This window comes from Aedes albopictus, chromosome 3, assembly GCF_035046485.1.
Source record: "Aedes albopictus strain Foshan chromosome 3, AalbF5, whole genome shotgun sequence".
Taxonomy (NCBI): Eukaryota; Metazoa; Arthropoda; class Insecta; order Diptera; family Culicidae; genus Aedes; species Aedes albopictus.
Genome location: NC_085138.1, coordinates 185,092,137 through 185,114,679, shown reverse-complemented (window position 1 = coordinate 185,114,679; position 22,543 = coordinate 185,092,137). Strand labels below are relative to the sequence as shown.

The window sequence follows — 22,543 nt, the reverse complement described above, 5'->3', positions numbered from 1 at the left end:
TTGCCGATCAGCAACAAAGCATAACCGCTTCTCATGAGCTTGTGAATTGTTCGTTGTTAACATAACAACGTACCCATCGTCATCATATCAGTGACGATTCAGTCCATTTATGGAGTAGCCCACCACAAGTAATTGCCATTTGAGGTATTGGATTCTTTATATTTTAATATGTATTGCTTATGAGGGATGTTCTCTGTATACAACGAAATTACCAACTCACGAATCAAAAAATAATAATTTATATTTCGCATTCATTTTAAATAAATGGTTAAGAGATGCACTAAGTTATTTTCACAGGGTACACCGTCGCTTAACGATGTTCAACACTGAAGATTGGATTCAATCCATAATAAATTCCTACTTATTGTACATTTGTTTCAATGATAAATGTGGGTACGGTTTTGTGCTTGCACAATTGCGAGAAAGAATTGGAATATCAGCAGTCTCGCAATGCGAACTCACTTCAGCAGCCCGTTGATCTCGCTCTTTTCTTTCGATTTCGGGGGAGATTTTCCGGCAGCGGCGCCCTTTTTGCCGAAGAACATATCGGCAAACAGACCGGTGAACACCAGAACGGCTCCCATCCATTGCCGGCTGGAAAGGCTATTTCCAAACAGTAGCACCGAGCACAGTACGGTGAAGAACTTTCGCGTAGTGGTAACCACCGAGCAAGCCAGAGCTCCAAAGGACGACACCATCATGAAGATGAACAGTTGACCGAGGGCACCGGCCAGGGCCAGCGTGGCTAGGTGTCCCAACATCTGGGGGTACTTGGTAGCGAAGGCGATGAACTCCATGGCTTCGCCGGTAATGAACAGCGCAGGGATGAGCAGCAGCGTACTCCACCCGTTCATGGCCAGCATCATGTGCTGAGCCGATGGCGAGCTGTGCTGCCGCATGCGTTCCTGTTAGGAATAAAAGAAATTTTATTAATACTAGGTATTTATTGGTCAAGTTATTCGATGACTCTGTTTATATTCAACAAATCACTGAGGTTTTGAGATTTCTCAAAGATTCAGGGATTTTACTAGGAACTCTTCAGAGAAAATATTCTATGATGGTTTGGGGATTCCAAATACATTTTTGAGACATTTTATCTGGAATTATTTTGGGGACATCGTTGAGGAAGTTTCAACGAAAATGGCAGTTCCCTTGACACAGCATTTGGAAAATTTCTAAATTTTATGAATTTCTTATTTTTTCAAGAATTTCTCCAGAGGTCTTTCAGTTAAACTTTACGCGGTATTTCCAGTAAAATTGACTTAGAAGTATTCCATCAGTTACTTCTTCTTCATATCATGATTTCTCTAATTATACACAGTCTTCTTACAGTTGGTAATGGTAATCGTGGTTTACAGAAGACTGTATACGGCAGCGGAAGCTGCACCGGTTAGCGCAACTTGATTCATAAATCATAGCTTTGGCTTTCAACAAACTATTTGCCGGCTTTTCGGGCCCGTATGAAGTTGATCACCAATATCAACTTCTTTTCCCGATCAGCCTAGATAGCTGTGTAGTGTCGGTAGCGGTTAGTTCAACTGGCTAAGAATAGCACTACGGACCGCCTGTTCCAGTGGTAGGAATCCACTAATCAGGTGACCCCTAATTCATGGTGTTATGCGGCTTTATGCTTACCGTGCCTAGGAATGAATGGCTAGGGGGGTCTAATAAAAACCTAACCGCAAACGGAGCCTGTGGAGTACCAGGGCACCCTCCACAGTATTTGCCCTTACTGTGCTAACCGGAGCAATAGCGCGGTGGACCTTGTGTTTCTCCGAGACAATCAGCTGCCCTTCTTCAATCTCATACTTGAGGCTGAATAAGGGCGGGATTATGAAGATGTTATTAATTAGTTTAGATTTTCACCTATATGGTTTCGCATTATGCGTTTTACACAGTGTATTCTGTGCATCCTCGCCTTTGGCGCACTCAATTCGATACCGATCTGGCTTTATTGTTGCTGTTCTTTTTTGTGCTGTGATTGTTAAGAGTTTAATCTTGCCTAGTTTGGGTAGTGGCTACGGTTAGGATAGCTCAGATCAATCTTCAGCACAAAAGAACAGCAACGATCAATCTTTGTAGACTTATGCAAAATGGTACAGCCCAAGTGGCCTTGGTACAAGAACCTTACTTTCGTAAGGGAAATTTCTATTTAGGAAACCTTGTGAATCCGGTGTTTGCTACTTTCAGTAAAAATGAAATGGCAAACTCACGTGTCATGCCTCGAGCATGTGTGCTTGTCAACAACGCAATCGTTGCTACAATCATCTCTGAACTAACTACCAGAGATGTATGTGCTATCATAATAGATGTATCTGTTGGAAACCTCAACAGGAAATACGTTTATTGTTCGGTTTATTTACCGCATGATGAACCATCCCCTACGGATGCTTTCAAGCAAGTCATTGCATACTGCACTTCAAAAGGCCTTCCGCTAATTGTTGGTAGTGATGCTAATGCTCACCATATAATCTGGGGCAGCTCAGACATCAATTTGAGAGGCTCCAGTTTGATGGAATACTTGAGTAGTACAGATCTTGGATTACTTAACATAGGCAACCGCCCAACCTTCATGGTATCTGGTAGAGAGGAAGTGTTAGACATAACGCTTTGCTCTAGCAGAATTAGTCATGAGCTGACCAATTGGCATGTGTCAGATGAAGAATCTTTATCTGATCATCGTTACATCTTGTTTGAACATGTGAATTTTACTTCGCAAACTTTGCGTTTCAGGAATCCCCGGTCAACCAATTGGGATCTCTTTACCGATTTGGTTGCAGCCAAATTTCATGGATACTCACCATCAATTGACACTCCAAGTGATTTAGATGATGCCGTTGATACTACAACGGCCTTCATCATGGAAGCTTTTGAAGAAGCCTGCCCTCTGCGGTCTGTGAAGACCACAAGAGGAACCCCTTGGTGGAACTCCGATCTGGCGAAGCTCAGGAAACAATGTAGAAAGAGTTGGAACAGACGACGTTCGGCTGGATCGGAGGCTTTCAGGTCGGCTCGCAAGGCCTACCAGAAAGCTCTTCGGTCTGCTGAACGATCCGGCTGGAAAAACCTTTGTACAAATGTTTCCAGTCTGAGTGAAGCCAGTCGATTGAACAAAATCCTTGCAAAATCTAAGGATTTTCAAGTGAACGAACTTCATTTGCCAAATGGTGATTTCACTTCCTCTGATGAGGAAGTTTTAGAATGTTTATTCAGTACACACTTCCCCGGATGTGTGGATATTACATCTTCGGATGAACCTGATGTCTTTTCTTGTAGTTATGATTCTTTAGCTTCGGCTCGGAGTATCATAACTTTAGAATCGATTGAATGGGCACTTAATAGCTTTGCTCCTTTCAAATCTCCTGGGGCAGATGGGATTTATCCTATTTTGCTTCAGAAGGGATTTGATCATTTCAAACATGTTTTGAAACAACTACTTGTTTGCAGTTTTGCTACAGGGTATATTCCCAAATCCTGGCGGGATATTACTGTGAAGTTTATTCCGAAAGTGGGTCGCGCGTCGTATGAAGAAGCAAAGAGCTTCAGACCTATCAGTTTGACCTCTTTTCTTCTGAAATGCTTAGAACGCATTGTGGATCATCACATCCGTGATGTTTATCTGGCCAATGTGCCTCTTCATGTGAACCAACATGCTTACCAATCTGGAAAGTCCACTGTGACTCTTTTACACAAAGTTGTTTACGATATCGAGAAGGCATTCGCTCAAAAGCAATCCTGCTTGGGTGTTTTCTTAGATATCGAGGGTGCCTTTGACAACGTGCCTTTCGATGCCATATTGGAGGCCGCACGGGGTCATGGTATATCTCCAATGATTTCCAATTGGATTCACCAAATGCTCAAAAACCGACATCTCTTCTCGACATTGCGTCAAGCGGCGATTAGGAAATTGAGTGTTTGTGGATGCCCCCAAGGGGGAGTCTTATCACCACTTTTATGGAATCTCGTAGCAGATACGCTATTGAGGCAACTCAATAATAGCGGTTTTCCTACTTATGGTTTTGCCGACGACTACCTAACATTGTTAGTCGGTATGTGCATCAGCACCCTTTTCAACCTGATGCAAAACGCTCTTCAGGTAGTTGAGGGTTGGTGTCGCCAATATGGCCTTTCGGTAAATCCGAGTAAAACATCTATTGTTCTTTTCACGGAAAAGCGAAACCGTAATGGTGTTCGAACTTTACGTCTCTTTGATTCTGAAATCAATGTGACTGAACAGGTAAAGTACGTTGGAGTTATTCTTGATTCCAAGCTTTCCTGGACACCTCATGTTGAGTTCAGAATCAAGAAAGCTTGTATGGCCTTCGGGCAATGCCGGCGAACCTTTGGTACAACTTGGGGTCTAAAACCCAAGTATATCAAATGGATCTACACAACTGTTGTTCGGCCAATATTGGCCTATGGATGTCTTGTGTGGTGGCAAAAGGGCGAAGTGAGAACGGTCCAATCAAAGTTAGGCCATCTCCAAAGGATGTGCTTAATGGCGATGTCTGGAGCGTTCTCTTCAACTCCCACGGCAGCGCTCGAAGTTCTCTTTGACGTTGTCCCACTACACATTCATCTCAAACAAGAAGCACTTTCTTGCACTTACCGTCTATGGGTACTCGGTTTACTAGAGGAAACTCCTGTGAACCGCAGTTCAACACACACCTCGTTGTTTCCACTTTTGGTGAATTGGGACAAAGTTGTCCTTGCTCCAAGTGATCTTACAATTGCTTGTAATTTTCCATATAGGACATTTTCCACGAAATTCCCTTCCCGGGAAGAGTGGACATCTGGTTATCTGGAGAGAAGTATTTCAGACGGCATCGTATGTTACACTGATGGCTCCCTTCTAGAAGGTCGAGCAGGTGCTGGTGTTTATTCTCGTGAGCTAAGGCTGTATCAGTCTTATTCACTTGGCAGACACTGCACCGTTTTTCAGGCCGAAATCTTTGCTCTTATGTGCGGAGTGCAATCAGCACTTCAGCAGCACGTAATGGGCAAAGTAATATACTTCTGTTCAGATAGCCAGGCTGCTATTAAAGCACTTGCTTCGGCCAACTCCAGGTCGAAGATAGTTATCGCTTGTCGAACTCAAATTGAGGAGCTGAATTCAGCAAACGCTGTTCACCTTGTATGGGTACCTGGCCATTCTTCCATCGCTGGAAATGAATTGGCTGATGAGTTAGCTCGCACTGGAGCATCACATGACTTCATTGGCCCTGAGCCAGCTATTCCGGTATCCAAGTGTTGGGTGAAGCTTCAGATTGACACCTGGGCTGCCACTCAGCACAAACAATACTGGAATAGTTTGGAGTCATGTCGTCAAACAAAATTGTATTGTACTGAGCCATCTCTAGGGGTGGCAAAGTATCTAACAAATCTGTCAAAGCAGAATTGCAGCATGCTGGTCAAAGCATTGACTGGCCACTGCCGACTCAGTTATCACATGGCGAATATTCAGCAAGCTGATTCATTTGCATGTGATAGCTGTGAATCCGATTATGGAACTTCGTATCATTTAATATGTAACTGTCCAGCTTTTGCGCAATTGCGTTTCCGAGTACTCGGGAAACACTTATTAAGTGAAACTGACTTCAGAAACCTGAATCTTCAGGACGTTCTGTTGTTCTTGACCCGCTGTGGTAAAGAGCTATAGGCTCTCTTTACGCTTTATGCATTATCACAGTGCCCTTCTCAGGGCGCTGTTCGAACCCATTGTGGCACGCTTATGCGTTATTACAGTGTCCTTTTCAGGACGCTATGTGAACCCATTGTGGTACGCTTTTGCGAGTATGACGATCCTATTCCCTTACCTGTCCTTTCCCATCTCCTATCCTTTTTCCTTCCCTTCTCCGTCAGGTAAATGATGAATAGGCTCGTGTTCATGGCGATGGCACAAATTTCCCAAATGGAGGAGAACGTGCCTCTAGAGCCGACCTACTGATACCTGATACCTGATAGCGCAACTTGATTCATAAATCATAGCTTTGGCTTTCAACAAACTATAATGGGCCAACATCTGATTGACAAGCATGTTATAACTCACTCTGCCCAAGCTAGTATCGGTCGTTTCACTTTAATTTTTAAAGCGTTCTAAGCCAAAAACATGACCAGAAGAATCTCTGAAGAAATTGCCCGAGGAATTACAGGAGTTCTTTACAATTTCCAATATACGAAGAAAGCTTTAGAAGAGGCATCCCCAAAGGAATTTCTAGAAGAATCGGAGAAATCTCTGAAGAAATCATTGTTAGGATTCCAGATGAAGTTCCTGGAAAAATCCACGGATGAAGCTCTGGGGGAATATCTGAAGCCATTCCTAGAGGAATCTTAGAACCAATGGCTTGAGAAATTCTAGCATGAATTCTATGAGAATTCTCAGCAAGAACAGGGTGTCTACATAAAAGACAAATTAAAATTCTCTGAGTTTTCCAGGTTTTATTATACAAGAGATTCCAATAAATCGCTGAATTCTTTGAAAAACTGTTGGACAAAACTTCTTCGAATATAATACAAACACAGTTTAGAGGATATTCTATTTTTTTTCAGAGTTCTTTTGGGTTGATTGCCAAAAATAGCTTTGCCATTTCCCTCGACAATAACATCCAAATACTAAAAAAAACATTCAGGTGTTCTATCAGTAACTCAACAGATTATATAACCGTTAAATTCCATACATAGTTTTGAATATGAACTTGGATAATTGAATTCTGTGCTGGTGGTGGCAGTAATGTTAAGATTTCGAAATTCTACCCATGATTATTCCTTCAAATTCTTCTGAAATTTCTTCCAAGATTCCTTCTTTAAATTCAATTCCGGTTTCTCGCAGAGTTTTTTCTTGAAATTATCAAAGGATTTTCTTTTCTGGTTTTCTCCAGTTTTCCAAAGTATTTCAAAAGGTTCCATAAACAGTTAATTCTGAGATTTTTTCTCGATTTCAGATTTTTCGAAGTTTTTCACGATTCTGCTAGCACATGTAATTCACAGATTTTCTTCCACTTTCTAGATGGATTTTTCCCGGAGATCTTTCCAAAAAATTCCAAAAATCTTCCAAGAATTTATCTTAGTGATTTCGCGATAGTTTTCAACAGTTTCTCTCAGGGTTTTTACAGATGTTCTTCCAAAAATTTCTCCCAGAGACAGTTTTCAGTTTTTTTTTGTAGTTTTATCTGCGGGATTATGCACGTAATTTCTCCCGGGATTCCTTTTAGAGGTTTTCGGAGATTTTCCTTAAATTTCCTTTATATTTCATCCTGTGATTAGTACCAGAACTTTTTTCCGAGATGTCCCAGCTTTTCTCAGGATTTATTACGATGGTCCGAAGTTTTTTTTTTCAATGAGTCTTTGCGGAGATTTTCACAAAATTTGTTCAGGATTTCCTCACATATTTCCCCGAATTTCTTAAAAAAAATCTCGTAGCTTATCCCAGGCGGCAATCCGAGAAAACTCTGTTTGACAAAATCTCTCAAGAACTCTGGGAGCAATGTTCAAAGAAATTCCAAAAAGATAGGGGAGACTGAGGAGACTTGATCCCTGGGGAGACTTGTTCCCCCCATATTTGCTCGGAATCAAAAACATTTTTCTTTTCTTCTAGCATATTTTTTTTCAAAACTACTCCTGGATAAACGACTATGTTTTGGCTACAGGTGATTTCGATTGTACATTGCATTATTTTTTAACGGCTGATGGTTTGTTTTCAGTCCTTCAGAAATCTTTTAGACGATTCCAAAAAATCTCAATAACTTTGTGAAAATTGAACCAAATCGTGTCAAAATTTCACAGCACATAGTTTAAATAAAATACTTTCAAACTTATTTATCCAAATAAGGTTGTTGTTAACATATTTTAATAAATTCAGCTTAGTATTCACAACAGTGACATAGGGAGACTTGATCCCTCGAGGATTATACACACATTATACTTGTGAAAAATTAAATTCTATTCGGAAGCCTCTATTTACTTGAAATTCTAGTCGATTCAACGATAAAATGTGTCAGATAATTATAACTTTAGTACAAACCAAGAAAAGGGGGATCAAGTCTTCCCATTTTGAAAATACGGCATGTCCTTAGAAATTTAAGGAAATCTTACTATTTCTAACACTCCATATTCATCGAAAATACGAGAAAATTCGAAAATAAAATCAATAGGAAGACTCTGGAATTATTTTCCCTTTAAATAAATCATGTGCTCAAAGGAGGATCAAGTGTCACCCATTTTTGAAAAATACATCATAAGACATGCCTCCATAAAAACACAGTTTTGAAAACTTTAACAATAATTTGAAGGCCTTATGTTGTGTATTAACTTGCAATAGATGTTTACCTGTCATTTTGTATGGAAATCGGATCTAGTTTTGTGTTTTTTTAAAGTTTCAGGTAAATTAAGAAAAAGGGATCAAGTCTCCCCAGTCTCCCCTACATCCAGAATCTCGGGATAATTTCTGGTAGAGATTCCGGTAAGAGCTCTAGGAATAATCCCGAGAAAATATGTAAGAAAACAATCTCAGGTGAATCATTGAAAGAAATTAGATAATCAACTGCAAGGAAAATCCTTGAAAAATATCCGAAAAAAAAATCACGGGGCAAACTCCATGCGAAATGCCAGCAGAAGCTCCCAAAAGACTCTCCAAAAAAATCTTAGGAGAAAGTCCAGGATAAATTCCGAAAATCTCTGAGGAAACCCCAGGATCAACACTGGAAGGAATCTTCCGAAAGAAGTCCTGGGAGAAATTCCAAAAGAATTCTCCAAAGAAATCCCGTACCAGCTGAAGCTTCTGTAGAAATCCAAGGAGAAACTCTAGAAAAAAAGCTATCGGAAAATTCTTGGAGAAATCATGAAAGAAACTTCTGAACAAATCCTGGAAAGAATTCCTGCAGAAAATTAGTGGAAAGCTCCTTAAAACCCTTGGAGGAGCTTTAGTAGAAACCCCAGGAACAAATCCTTCAAGAGGAGAGAAACTCTAACAGGCAATTCCGCGGCAACATCTGCGGTATATCCTGAGAGAAACTCTTGTGGACATCTCGGAATAAATCCTGGTGGAAACCCACGGGAACTCTGGGAGCAATACTGGAAAAACCTCTAGAGAAGTTCTGTATGGGCGTTAAAATTACAGAAGAAATCTATAGGAATTAAGGAATCCGTGAAGATTCTCAAAGAAGGATCTCGGAAGAAATGTTTGAATCTTAGAAAAATGCTGGTAAGAATCATGAAGGAATTCAAAAAGGAATAACAGGACAAATTGCGTGGAAAAATACGGAAGGAATCTTGTTAAAAAGTCTGGGAGGAATTTCTAGTGGTATTTCCAAAGAAATTCCGGAAAGAAACGTACTATTTCTGAGTAGATTTACAAGTAGGGTATTGGTTCTCTTATTAAGCATGTGGCTCCCATTTTCATCCTACGAAAAACAAAGAATTGAAGCACTGTTTGTTTTGTTTCTCATCTTTGTATTTTTTGTTAGAAGTGAGCACCCATGAAAACAAAAAGAACGGAGTGAATCGGTGCCGTAATTGCTTGTTTTCGAATAGGATGAATATGGGAGCGTGAGATTACTGATGGAACACATACCCTAATAAAATTCTTAACTTTTAATTCATACGACTCAATGTTTTATTTTTTTATCCATGCAAAATTTATCTGACTTTTCATGTTAAATAAAATCCTTGAGATTTTCCGGTTCTCCAGGTTTTTCCAGGTAGTAGACATCCTGAAGATTTTTTAAAGGAATTTCTACAGAAATTGTTTGAAAAATTCCTGAAGCAATTACAAGAGAAAGTTCTCTAAAAATAAGGATTTCTACAAGAATCAAAAAGGCATCATTGAGCACGATGTAAATTCTCATTTTGTTTCCGTATTGAGACGAGATTCACCTAAGGCTCAATTGAAAATCGCATATTTTCCTCTACTGAAAGAGTACTTTTCTCCCGAATGATCAATAAACCGAAGGAAAAGAAAATGTCCGATAGTCAGAATTAAAAAAAACGGAAATATCAATCCTCGTGAAATTACTCAAATTTGTGTCAAACAGCGATAGTGGTGAGCGGGCATGGAAAATGTCACGGAATTTCATGAAAAAATGTCATGACATTTTTCTGTTTAGGGAAGATTCAAAAATTACGTCCATCGTTTTTCAGGATTTCTAGACCCCCCTTCCCCCTCTGTCGCTCTGTCACGCAATTTCCCTATACCCAATACACGTACTGTCACACTTTTCTAGACCACCCCCCCCCCTCCACCAAATGTTGGACGTAATTTTTGAACGTTCCCTTACACCACTTCCGGTTCAAGTTTCTGTTCGTACGCGTGACCAGGTCATAATGCTGATTAGTTCTGGATAATCAATGATATCGTCGATTAACATTTCCTCCTGGGTGCAATGAAATTAGCAAACAACGATATGACATTGTTGTCAGCCACATGTTTGAGAATGCCTTACTTGTCATGACATCAACTGGCAACTTTTGACGCTTGTTCAGTTCCAGAGATAATAATCAAGAAGATGGGTCTTTCAGCAATTTGAAATTACATTGGTTTAAAAGGATTAGGCGCTAAAGAAGTTTTCAGAAGCTACGCGGAGTGTGCTCCTTACGTAATTTGTTACGTAATGACGCCAAAGGAAAAGACATTTATGTTTAACCCTAGTAAGATGTTTGGGTTAATATTACCCAGACATTCACACTGAACGTACACTACGCTATTATGATGCCAAAAACCTAACATCTTGAGAGAGTTAAAAGAAAGTTGCCGATATTTTTGTCTTTTTGTGACGCTTCCAAACTATTTTCTGGCAATTTTCAATGCTTTGTTACAGTTCATTTTACGGGCTGATTTAATGAATGAAAATTAAACAGAAGGTAGTGTCACTACCATGTGAAAACCAATATCATCATCAACATTGTTGTCGGTTCGTAAAATGGCTCATATCATCATAAACAATGTGTTCGTTTCATATATATATATATATATATATATATATATATATATATATATATATATATATATATATATATATATATATATATATATATATATATATATATATATATATATATATATATATATATATATATATATATATATATATATATATATATATTATTGATCCCAAGGTATGTCAAGTATGAATGTTGTAAATATAATAGTCATATTCAAGTCTAATGTATTAATTAAAGAAGCAACTATTTTTGGTACACTCATTGCACAATTATGGGTCACTCAAGGAACAATCATTTCATGATATGAATCGTTCTTCGTACAAAAATAACACTTTCATAATTTTTATTTTATATTATCTACATTGAAACTCCTTTTCATTGTTTTATATAAAAATCTGCTTGTAAAATTCACATTAGGCGGTGAAAATTACTAAAATGATGGTGACTAATGAAAACCACAATAATGGGTCAAAATTGGCTGTGTAACAATCATGGGTCATTTTGTTGCTCGCTTTTACAAAGTTTACGAAAGCAGCGCACGCACTTTCCGATATTCACAATCGAAGCGTTACTTTGACAGATGGATTTGCGCCGAACAAAAAAATATTGAAAATACAGGTCGGACTCGATTATCCGGAGTATTGATTTTTATTTCATTCCGGATATTCGAATTCTCCGGATAATCGAATCACGAAAAAAATAATAAATTTTAATTTAAAAACGTATGGAAAAGTATATCTTTATATTATTTTGTATGCATGAAGCAGTGACATAGCCAGAAATTTCAATTAGGGGACGTCCATAAATTACGTAACACATTTTTTATTTTTTTCTTTCCTCCTAGTCTTACTGGTTTAATCAGTCCCTGAAATTATTGTATTGCTAGTCACACTATGTTGAATTCCCCCTCTCCTCGTAAAGCGTGACGTAAGTTGTATGCGTTCTTTTTGAATATTGATACAGTGGGACCTTGATTGTATTTTAGGCTGACAAAATCGGCATAGCTTTTTGTGAATTTTAAACTACATGAAGGTACTGATTCTATCAAAGAAACAATACAGTTAATTGAGGATGGTGAAGGGGTGTGGTTTATTTTATTTTTTGTCAGTTTTGATGAACGAAAAATGTAATGAATAGGGCTGTGATTTTTTTTAATTTCTTTTTTTATCATGGAGTTTTCTGCCGAAGGCAGGTCAAACAGTTGCCCAGCTGTGAAAAGGTGATTTAAAAAAAAATGATTTTAAGTACCAAAATAAAGTTCTAAACACTCTAAAATAATATAAGTGGCCCAGAAAATGGTGCTCTTTTGAATAAAATAAAATAATCAATATATTAGTTTTAGATTTAAAAACCCGATTGTGTCCTGACAAAGAGGAGACAATAGACGATAGGTGAAGTGGAACAGGTGTAGACAGCTTAAATCATAAAACATAATTGTGTGGCAAATAAAAATGAACGTCACAAATAACATTTCTCATTTCAGATCAACGATGGTTGCCTTTTTGGATTATATTACAAAATATTCTAACCCAGAAAGAGCTTCTGCGCAATAAATCTATGATACACAGGTAAACTGAGAGCGGTGATGTCAATTCCGCAAAAACACGCTTAACACAAAAACGGTCACAATCTCGCAAAAGGAATCCTTGTAGAAATCTTCAAAGGAATTCCTTCATTTGTCTCTGGAAAAATCACTGGAGGAATCCCTAAAAACTCAGAAGAAATACAAGCACGAGTTTCTGCAGAAATTCAAGGAAAAGGAGCTTTTGGAATAATCCATGAAGAAATTCCAGCTGTACTTTAAGGACTTCCTCCCTAAAGGATTATTTTTTTCGCTGAAACGAATTTTAAATTGTTTGGCCCTTTTCAAATATAACGAGAGATTTGTTTGTTACGTAATTTGTATATGATTCCAAAATATATGAACTATATTAAGATTGATTGTAAAATAGTATGCCGAATGTAAAACACTTATTCTTGTTACAAAAGCTAACACAATCGGATCCGAAAACCGACAATATTTGAAGAAAACGCAATCGAGGCCTCCCAAAATCGGGTCAGCACAGTATTATAATAATATAGAATTTCGAATTTCTACATTAAATTGTATTGTATTGTATTGTATTTATTTTACTAAACGGTAACATGTTAGTTTTGAACTTTAAGTCATGTCAAGGAAAACCACAATTTTTAAAATATTTAAAAAATCTCAATAAAAAATACTCCGGATAATCGAGTCTAAAATTCCGGATAATCGAATCCCGGATAATCGAGTCTCCGGATAATCGAGTCCGACCTGTATGTATGTTTTGACGTATAAGCCCGTGTGCGATACGTATAGTAACACAAAACAAATCAACTTATGAACGAAAAATGATAATGGCTAACAAAAGCTTGCAATTAATTAGTATTTATCTACTAAAGTGGAAAGTGAGTAATAATTGTGTGTGACCCATAATTGTGCAATGAATGTACATGACTCAAACTTGGTTTTCATGAACTCCATGTAATTTTGTAGCATTTTTTTTTGCAGATGTCGAAACACCATATTTTTCCATTAGTTGAATTAACGAAAATACTTTGCTTTAAAATTTCATTGGCATAATCAAGTAAATCAATGTTATCCCGCTGATCAATGATACCCCGTTTTACGGAACATATACAAAGACTATACTATTATTTCATATACTTACTTGCACGGCACCGGTCAGTCCATCCATGATCAAACTCATTGCCAGCAGAAGCTGGCCCATGCCTTCTTTTTCAAGAGGACTGCTGCTGGTTTTGCCTTCCTTGAACATAAACAGCACCACTCCAATCACAATCAACAGCACGAACATGTACTTCTGCAACGTGTAGGATTTCCTACCAAACATGACTCCAAGTAGCATCACTGGAATTGGCTTGGCCGATTTGGCTACCACCTGCATCGGATAGGCAACCCACCGCAGAGCCATGTTGGAGCTGATCATCGCCAACAGATAAGTCAAAGCACTGGACGCATAGTACACTTTCGGTGTAGTATCTTGGTTCTGTGGCCTGGCGATAAGAATTGCTAAAATAGAAGAAAGATCAATGGACATCCTGAACCTTGATATTCTCTGTAGTTACAAACCCTTGGCGAAAGCCCAATTGCAGATGCACTGCACACCAACCAAAGCCAGCGCAAAGGTGAACTGTTCACCTCGCGTTCCATCTTCTTGCGGTTCATCTCCGTACCTGCCCCGAGTGATCTTCTCCTGGATGATTCCGAAGTAGAAATAACACACAAAGATGCCCACGGCCGCAATAATGGCTTTCCTATTATCGGACATCTTACCGGTCGGGAGTCGTGTCACTTTGTTGACACGCGTCACTTAAAAAAACGACAAGAAATACAGAAAACACTGATCAGTCTCCAAGAGAAATCAGCAACGGAACAGCATTCTTCGACGAACCGCTCGCTGGAACTGGGGGTGTTGAGTTGAAAGTACACGTCAAGCTTTCGATGACAGGTAGGCTGTTGCGTGTATTTACAGACGAAAATGAGAAACAAAATAAAGGGAACGCACAGCTAACTTTGGAGGGGAAACCACGAACACACATGCAACATAGCCGAGACACATTTTGGCTGGTTGATGGTTATCTGCTAGCGCCACGTCGTGCCGGGAATCTGTAGTTAATTTACTAACGTTAGCTAGTCTTGATGGTGTATCCATGGGTCATGTAAGTTAACCATTAATTAAGGACAAACGTCATTAAATCTCGCTTCAAAAGTACATCAGAACTTCAAACGCACAAATCTCAAGAAGCAAGCCTCAAACAACAGTGTATTTGATTATTCTGTTCTTGCTCACTTGTAATAAACTTAAAATAAGAAGATCAGGTGTGCTGGTTTTGTTTACGAAGAGATTTGTGCGCTCGAAATCGTGAGTAGATGCCAAAGTCGGCCATTGTGGCGGCCATTTTGGGATTCTAACAAGTCTGTCCTTAAGGTATTCATGCAGAAATATACCGAAGAAACTCAGCCCCTGAAGAGAATACTTCTTGGAATTCCATGTGAAAATCCTCCAGAAATTCCTCCAAGAATTCCTTCAGGAAACCCTCCAAAATTTGTAATTCCAGGAATTCTTCCAAGACATCCGCCAAGAATTCCTCCAACAATACCTTCCAGAAATTCCTTCCATGAATTCCTTCATGAATACCTCCAAGAATTCTTTCAAGAATTCCTCCAAGAATCTCACTAGGAATTTCTCCAGAAATTTCTTGAAGATTTTTTTTCAGGAATGACTCCAAGAATTCCTATAAGAACACTTCCAGGAATTTCTTCAATAATTTCTTGAAAAACCCAGGTTAATCCACCTAGTGGTGATAGTGACTTTCTCGTCGAATATGTAGGGTGCCTGTACCAGTTATCGCACCACCTAAGAAAAACAATTTCTACAAAAATAAGAAGAAGACCGACGAATGTAAACAATAAGTCAAATGATTGATTAGTTTTCATACTTTACAGGAAAAACATAAAAACGGAGCCAAAACTACTTTTAGTATTTATTACGGTGTGTGCCAATAATAGGAACCCTGTACCAGTTATGGACACATTTGTTAATTTGGGTTCCACTTCGCACTATTTACATGCATTTCTTATGGGAGTTGCCATAACTGGTACACTATGGCGAAATAGGGTGCAAGGAGGCCGAAAAGTTAAGGAAAATGATTTATTTCTACCACAATTTGAGCAAATTGTGAAGTTTGAATGATTGCAATCATCTTTTGTGATCGTGATCTGTTGTTCACGATTTTTTTCTTGTTGATTTGTATCTTAAAAGGTTGAAAATCAACTATGGCGAATTTTAGGTACTATAGCCATAACTGGTACACTGAGCCTACTCAACATTTTTTCCGGCCATAAGCCGAAGTGTTCCTGAATCCTGAGAATACTCTAGAACGGAATAAATCTCATTTTCTTCTTTTGTCACAGTGCTCGTTGACTCGTCAATGAGGGGTGGAGTTGATAAATAATAAATGTATTTGATGAAAAAATTCTTCAAAAAATTAAGCAAAACCGCTTAATGCGAAACTAGAAGCATTTCCTAATTTTTTTGGTTTTTGAATTTTTATAAAATAACGAAGCAATATTTTCAAAATCGGTTTTCGTGCACATGTTGAGTATGGATCAGGGTATATTCTGATTTTGTTACGCGGCATAAAATGTTTTTCGTTTTTGCAGAAATTTTTGTGAAATTTTGTTCAAACATGGTTTCTGCAAAAACGGAAAACATTTTAAACCGCGTAAAAAAATCAGAAGATACCCTGATCCACACTCTACAAGTGCACGAAAACCGATTTTGAAAATGTTGCTTCGTTATTTAATAGTACATCAAAAACCAAAAAATGAGGAAAGGCTTCCAGTTTCGCCTTAACTCATCGGTTTTGATAAAAAAAAACTTCTCAAAGACTCTAATTTCACTTTAAAATTGACAAATCTATTGGTTTATTTATTTGTGCACTTCTTCAAGATGTTGAATTCCGACCAAAATTTCCAAGGGGGGACCCCTCTGGACTTAAGAGAAAATCAATATTTGTGTCAGCCTTATTCAGAAAAGCAAGAATTTTATCAAAGCCATAATTGAATTTGGAAACTTATTGATGGCTCATATTCCGACGCTATGTTAAACGTATAGGCCGAGTTAAAAAATATCAAATCTCTCAGTTGACTGCTTGACCACCTTCACTAGCACTGGATGCCGATCATTATCAAGACATTTCGGCAATTTTTTTTCTGCGCACTTTAGCCTATATTTTATTACCATTAGTTATATTTATTATATTCATGTAAAATTTGACAAAAAAAAGTGCAAGCAATCGAAATTTCCCCTATTAAAGCCCATTCAAATTTCTACCGTGTTACAGAGCGCGACGACTCAACCAGTTGCATCAAAATTGTTCGCAGTAATTTTAGACGCAGAAGGGGATTGGTGCTATAAAATTTAAATTTTTCCATACAACGTTGATCCATCCTACTGTAAAATGACGCCTCAGGAATCTAAAATGATGTAATTTGACAAGATCGCTTAAATTTTTATCAAGATTTTGTTCTTTTACACATATTAATCGCTTGCATCGATTTTGATCACCTGCGTAATTTCAGCAATGGATCCAACCCTGATTCTGCAACACTGCCGGTAATCTTAAGTGCGGTCAGAGACTATTTTCTTGCTGCCCGTGTAACTGGTTAACGAACATTTTTGATGATTTGATGTTTCGCATGCATGGGTTTGGTTTTGTTTTTTTAATTGGTCACTTCCGACGGGACACCTGGAACCGGTTCCGGAACACAACCGGTTTAGATACGGTATGAAACTGTTTTCTTGCTAACCGTTCATCAGCTTATCGAAAAACCCCGCTCTTCCATGTGCCACATGCATGGGCTTGGTTCACTTTTTTAATTGGCCACTTCCGACAGGACATCCGGAACTGGTTCCGGAACACAACCGGTTCAGATATAGTCTGAAACTATTTTCCTGCTTACCGTTCATCTAGTTATCGAAAAAGCCGCTCTTTAATGTGTCGCATGCCTGGGTTTGGTACACATTTTTAATTGGCCACTTCCGGCAGGACATCCGGAACTGGTTCCGGAATACTACCGGTTCAAACATGGTCTGAAACTATTTTCCTGCTTACCGTTCATCTGGTTATCGAAAAAGCCGCTCTTTGATGTGTCGCATGCCTGGGTTTGGTACACATTTTTAATTGGCCGCTTCCGGCAGGACTGGTTCCGGAATACTACCGGTTCAAACATGGTCTGAAACTATTTTCCTGCTTACCATTCAACTGGTTATCGAAAAATCCGCTATTTGACGTGTCGCATGCATGGGTTATGTTCACTTTCTTATTTGGCCACTTCCGGCGGGACACCCGGAGCCGGCTCCGGAACACTACCGGTTCAGATATAGTCAGAGACTATTTTCCTTCATCCCGTTCATCAGATAATCGAAAATGCCGTGGTTTGATGGGTCGCATGCATGGGTTTGTTGCATTTTCATATCTGGCCCCTTCCTGGGGTACCGGTCCGGAACACCTAAATGGCCATAACTCCGGAACGGCTGGACCGATCTGAACCATTTTCAATAGGAAACAATGGGACAATGTACCCCATCGAATGAACCATCGGTCGTTGAAATCGGTTCATATTTACTATCTAAAAATGAGGCGACCTTTTTGTACACATACACACATACACACGCACACACATACATACACACACACATACATACACACAGACATCATCTCAACTCGTCGAGCTGAGTCGATTGGTATATAACACTTGACCCCTCCGGGGGCTCTATCAAATTTTCGTTTTTGGAGTGAACATATAGCCTTTCGGTACACCTTGGTGTACGAGAAAGGCAAAAAATATCTGGAGGAATTCCTGGAGTAATTTCTGGAAGAATTCATGTAGTAATTTGTAAAGGAATTTTTAAAGAATTTCCTAGGGAAATTCTTAGAGGAATTCCTGAAAGATTTCCTTGAGGAATTCCTTTAGGAACTGCTGGAGGAGTTTTCGTAGTTACTTTTTTTAATTTTTATTTTCTGGAGGAATTCTGGCTAGGTGTTCTAAAAATATTTCTCGCAATAATTGGAATTGGACAAATTTCTAAAAAAAAGTCCTGTAGTGATTCCTAAAACATATCTTGTAGTAACTTCTGCAGTTATTGCTGAAGGAATTCCTGGAATAATTCCAGAATGAATTCCTGGAATATTTCTTGTAGGAGCTCCTGGGGTTATTTTCCGGAACAATTCCTAGAGGAATTCCTGTAGTAATCCTGGAGGAATTCGTAGAGTAATTCTTGGAAGAATTCCTGAAATAATTCCTGAAGAAACTCCTGGAGTATTTGGTAGACGAATTTCTGGAATATATCCTCGAGTATATCTAGGATGAATCTCTGGAGGAATCCCTGAAGGAATTCCTTGAGGAATGACTGATGGAATTCCTGGAAGAACCTCTGTTGGAGTTGCTGGAGGAACCCATGAAATAACTTCTGGAGGAAATCGTGGAGAAATTTTTGAAGGAATCGTTCGATGAATTCCTAGATGAATTATCGCTTATTTATGAAGAAATTCCTGGAAGTATTCCTGGAGAAAGTCCTGGAGGAACTTCTGGAGAAGTACCTCGGGAAAATTACCCGGCGAAATTCCCCGAAGGATTCCTGGAGTTATCCCTGGCATAATTCCTATAGGAAACTCTGGTGGTGTCCCTGGAGGAATTTCTGGAAGAATCGCTTGAGGAATTCCTGAAAAATCTCTGGATTAGTTGTTGAAGGAAATCTTGGGTGAATTCATGAAGAAGCTCTGGAGGAATCCCTACAGGAATAACAGAATGAATTCCTGGATGTGTTCATGGAGGAATTAATGGAAAAATGGAGGAATTTCTGAAGAAATCCCTAGAGAAATTCTTTCCTGAATTCCTTGGGAATCTATGGAAGAATTCCTGGATGAATCCTTGGAGGAATTCCTAAAGGAAGTCCTGAAGAAAACCCTGGAAGAATCCCTGTAGGATTTCCTCGAGAAAATCCTGGAGGACTCCCTGAAGAAATTCCTGGATAGAAATACACAAATCAACAGGTCACACAAATTTTGTAAACGTTCAAACAGTCGGGTTGTAAAGGGTCACGCCGTCTGGTACACTTTTGGGCCATTCGTTCCGGTTTGGTTTGGGGATTCCCTAGCTGGTGTACGGATACTACCTGCTATCAGCCGGTCGGTACAGAATATTTCCCTTACTGATCTGCTGTTTCCAATCTGTATCCGTACACCAGCCAGGGAATCCCCAAGCCAAACCGGAATGAATGGCCCAAAAGTGTACCTAACGGCGTGACCTTTTACAACCCGGCTGTTTGAACGTTTACAAAATTTGTGTGACCTGTTGATTTGTGTATCGAGCCCTGAGGATGGTGCAATAGCCGGACCGAAACGTTGGCGATGATAGAAGATTAATCAACGCAATTTATTAGACTGAGAGCCGAAAATTCCTTTCTGAAGAAATTCTTTTAATAATTAGAGGAATTCTTGAAGAAATTCCGTGGAACTATCCCTGGAAGAATTGCTGGAGGAATTCCTGAATGAATAACAGGTGGAATCTCTAGAGGAGTTCTGGGAGGAATCCCACGAAAAGTTTCTGAAGAAATTCCTACAGGAATTCCCAGAGAAATATCTGGAGGAATTTTTGGAAGAATCCCTGGAAGAATTCTTGGAGGATTCTCAGGATGATTTCCTGAAGAAATCCAAGGATCAATTTCTGATGCAATTCTAAGGGGAGCTTCTGAAGAAATCCCACGAGGAAGTATAGAAGAAATCAAAACTGTGAAGAAACCGTTGAAATTCCTGAGGAAATCCTTAAGGAATCCTAAAAAGAATACCTACGTAGATAAACTTATGAAGGAATCCCTGAAGCAGTTCCTGAAGGAATCCCTGGGAGAGTTCCTGAAAAAAACCCAGGAGGTATCTCGGAAACAATCCCATGATGAATTCTTAAGGGAATTCACAGTTCCTAGAAGAAGTCTTAGATTAATTCTTGGGGAAGTTTCTGTAAGAATTCCAGGAGGAGTTCCTGAAGGAATGCCAAGAAGAGTTTCTGGAGGCATTTTTAATATAATTCTGGTAGTTTTTTTTTTTTTTTGAAAGAATCACAGAAGGAATTTCCGGGTCCCTGGAGGAATTATTTGAGGAATTTGTGAAGAAACTCCATGATGAACGCCGGAAGCAATCTCAAGAGGAATTCCATAGGGAATCTCAGGAGCGATTTCTTTGCGAATTTCTGGAAGAATTTCTGTAGGAATCCCTGGCTAAAAAATCTGAAGAAATCCATGTCTGCACTAATTTCTGGACGAATTATTGAAGGAATACTTGGATGGACTCTTAAAGGATTTGTGAACATTTTTTTAAAGATACTCCTGGGTTAATTTTTGAAAAATCTTTAGTAAAATTTTCTGAAAGAATTTCTGCAAGACATTCCTGCAAAAACATTTCAAATAATTCCAAGCCAAGGGCTGAAAGTCTCTATAATAAAGGCAAATCAATCAATCAATCACATAATTCCAAATGAACCTATTGGAACAATATTTAGCAGAAATCTGGAAGGAGTAAATGGAGAAATCCCCAAAGGATCTCTGGAGAAATTCCTGAAGGAAACCTGGAAAACAGCATTTTAACAATCACTGGAGGAACCTCTAAAGATATCCAAGGACAAATCCCCGAATAAATGTGTGATTCAATCCCTAGATAAAATCTCTGGAAGAATTCATGATGGAATCACTACAGCAAGCTATGGAAAAAACCATGGAGGTAACGAAACTAGAAACAAATCTTAACCAATCACTTTGATTCCTCAAAACTACAATGCCTATTTGCATATAACTGCGGCAGGGTGGCCGACTCTCATGACTACTCTTCAACATCGCTCTGGATGGTGTTATGCGACGAGCCCGGCTCTACATCCGGAGTACGAATGTCATGAAATGCTGCCAATTTATTTGCTTTGCAGAGAAAATTGACATTATCCCCCAGAGACTGGCGGTGAATGCGCAAAAAAAAAATGCTAGGCGGAGCTCGACAGAAATTCGCCTGGGATGTTATCTTATAGACATTCAAGGTAATGGAGGAATTTGTCTACCTTGGATCCTTATCAAGGGAGGGAAACAGAGAGCGGTACCGGGAGACAGAAACAGAAGAAAAATGAATTCATCGCAAAAAGCTTCGACAGCACGAGATGATTGTGAATGCTGAAGCTCAGAAAGGCATGAATCGGATTTATATGCGGAGTTTTTATGGTTTTGTTTTAACTTAATTTGCATCGCGACACTCACGCTAAGAACGATCAGCTTTAAAAATCCTAAGATGTTAGGTTTTCCGCACCACGATGCCGAAGTGTACGTTCAGTGTGCCTATCTGGGTTATATTGATCCCAAAATCCAACTAGGGTTAAGGACAAACGTCTTGAAATCCCGCTTCAACAGTGCATCACAACTTCATAGGCACAAAGCAAGCTTCAAACAATAATGCATTTCATTATTTTGTTCTTGCTCACTTGTAATAAGATTAAAATAATAAGCTCAGGTGCGCTGGTTTTGTTTACGAAGAGATTTGTGCGCTCAAAATCGCGAGTAGGTGCCAAAGTCGGCCATTGTGGCTGCTATCCTTCAAGTGTAACCGCTTCTCATACACTGATAAAAATAATGATATTTACACGTAATGTAAACTTAATTTTAGTCATGTAAACTTAATGTTATGATGGTTTACATGCTATATCATGTAAATTTGTGTTATATGTCATTTAAATGCTCAGAGTCATGCTGAATTACATGATATATAATGGAAGTTTACATGATATTTTATGACTTTTACATGATATGTCATGTAAACTTTTGTGATATACCACGCTCTAATCATGTGCATCATATTTCACAGAATTTTACACTCTTTTTTCGATCTGTGTACACAGATAGAAAAAAGAGTGTAAAATTCTGTGACATATGAGGCACATAATTGGAGCGTGGGATATCGCAGAAGTTTACATGACATATCATGTAAAGTTCATGAAATGTCAAGTAAACTTCCATCATATGTCATG

At 38.8% G+C, this 22,543-nt stretch overlaps 1 protein-coding gene across 1 annotated transcript; it reads right to left on the bottom strand.

The window, feature by feature from the left end:
• Window positions 1-223: 223 nt before the first annotated feature.
• On the bottom strand, window positions 224-14,427 carry LOC109429210 (solute carrier family 35 member B1 homolog). The gene is made up of 3 exons (XM_019705099.3): window positions 14,051-14,427; window positions 13,629-13,990; window positions 224-905 (listed from the first exon to the last, which is right to left on the bottom strand). The coding sequence occupies exons 1-3, from the start codon at window positions 14,247-14,249 to the stop codon at window positions 459-461; spliced, it is 1,008 nt and encodes a 335-aa protein (XP_019560644.3). The 5' UTR covers window positions 14,250-14,427; the 3' UTR covers window positions 224-458.
• Window positions 14,428-22,543: the final 8,116 nt, after the last annotated feature.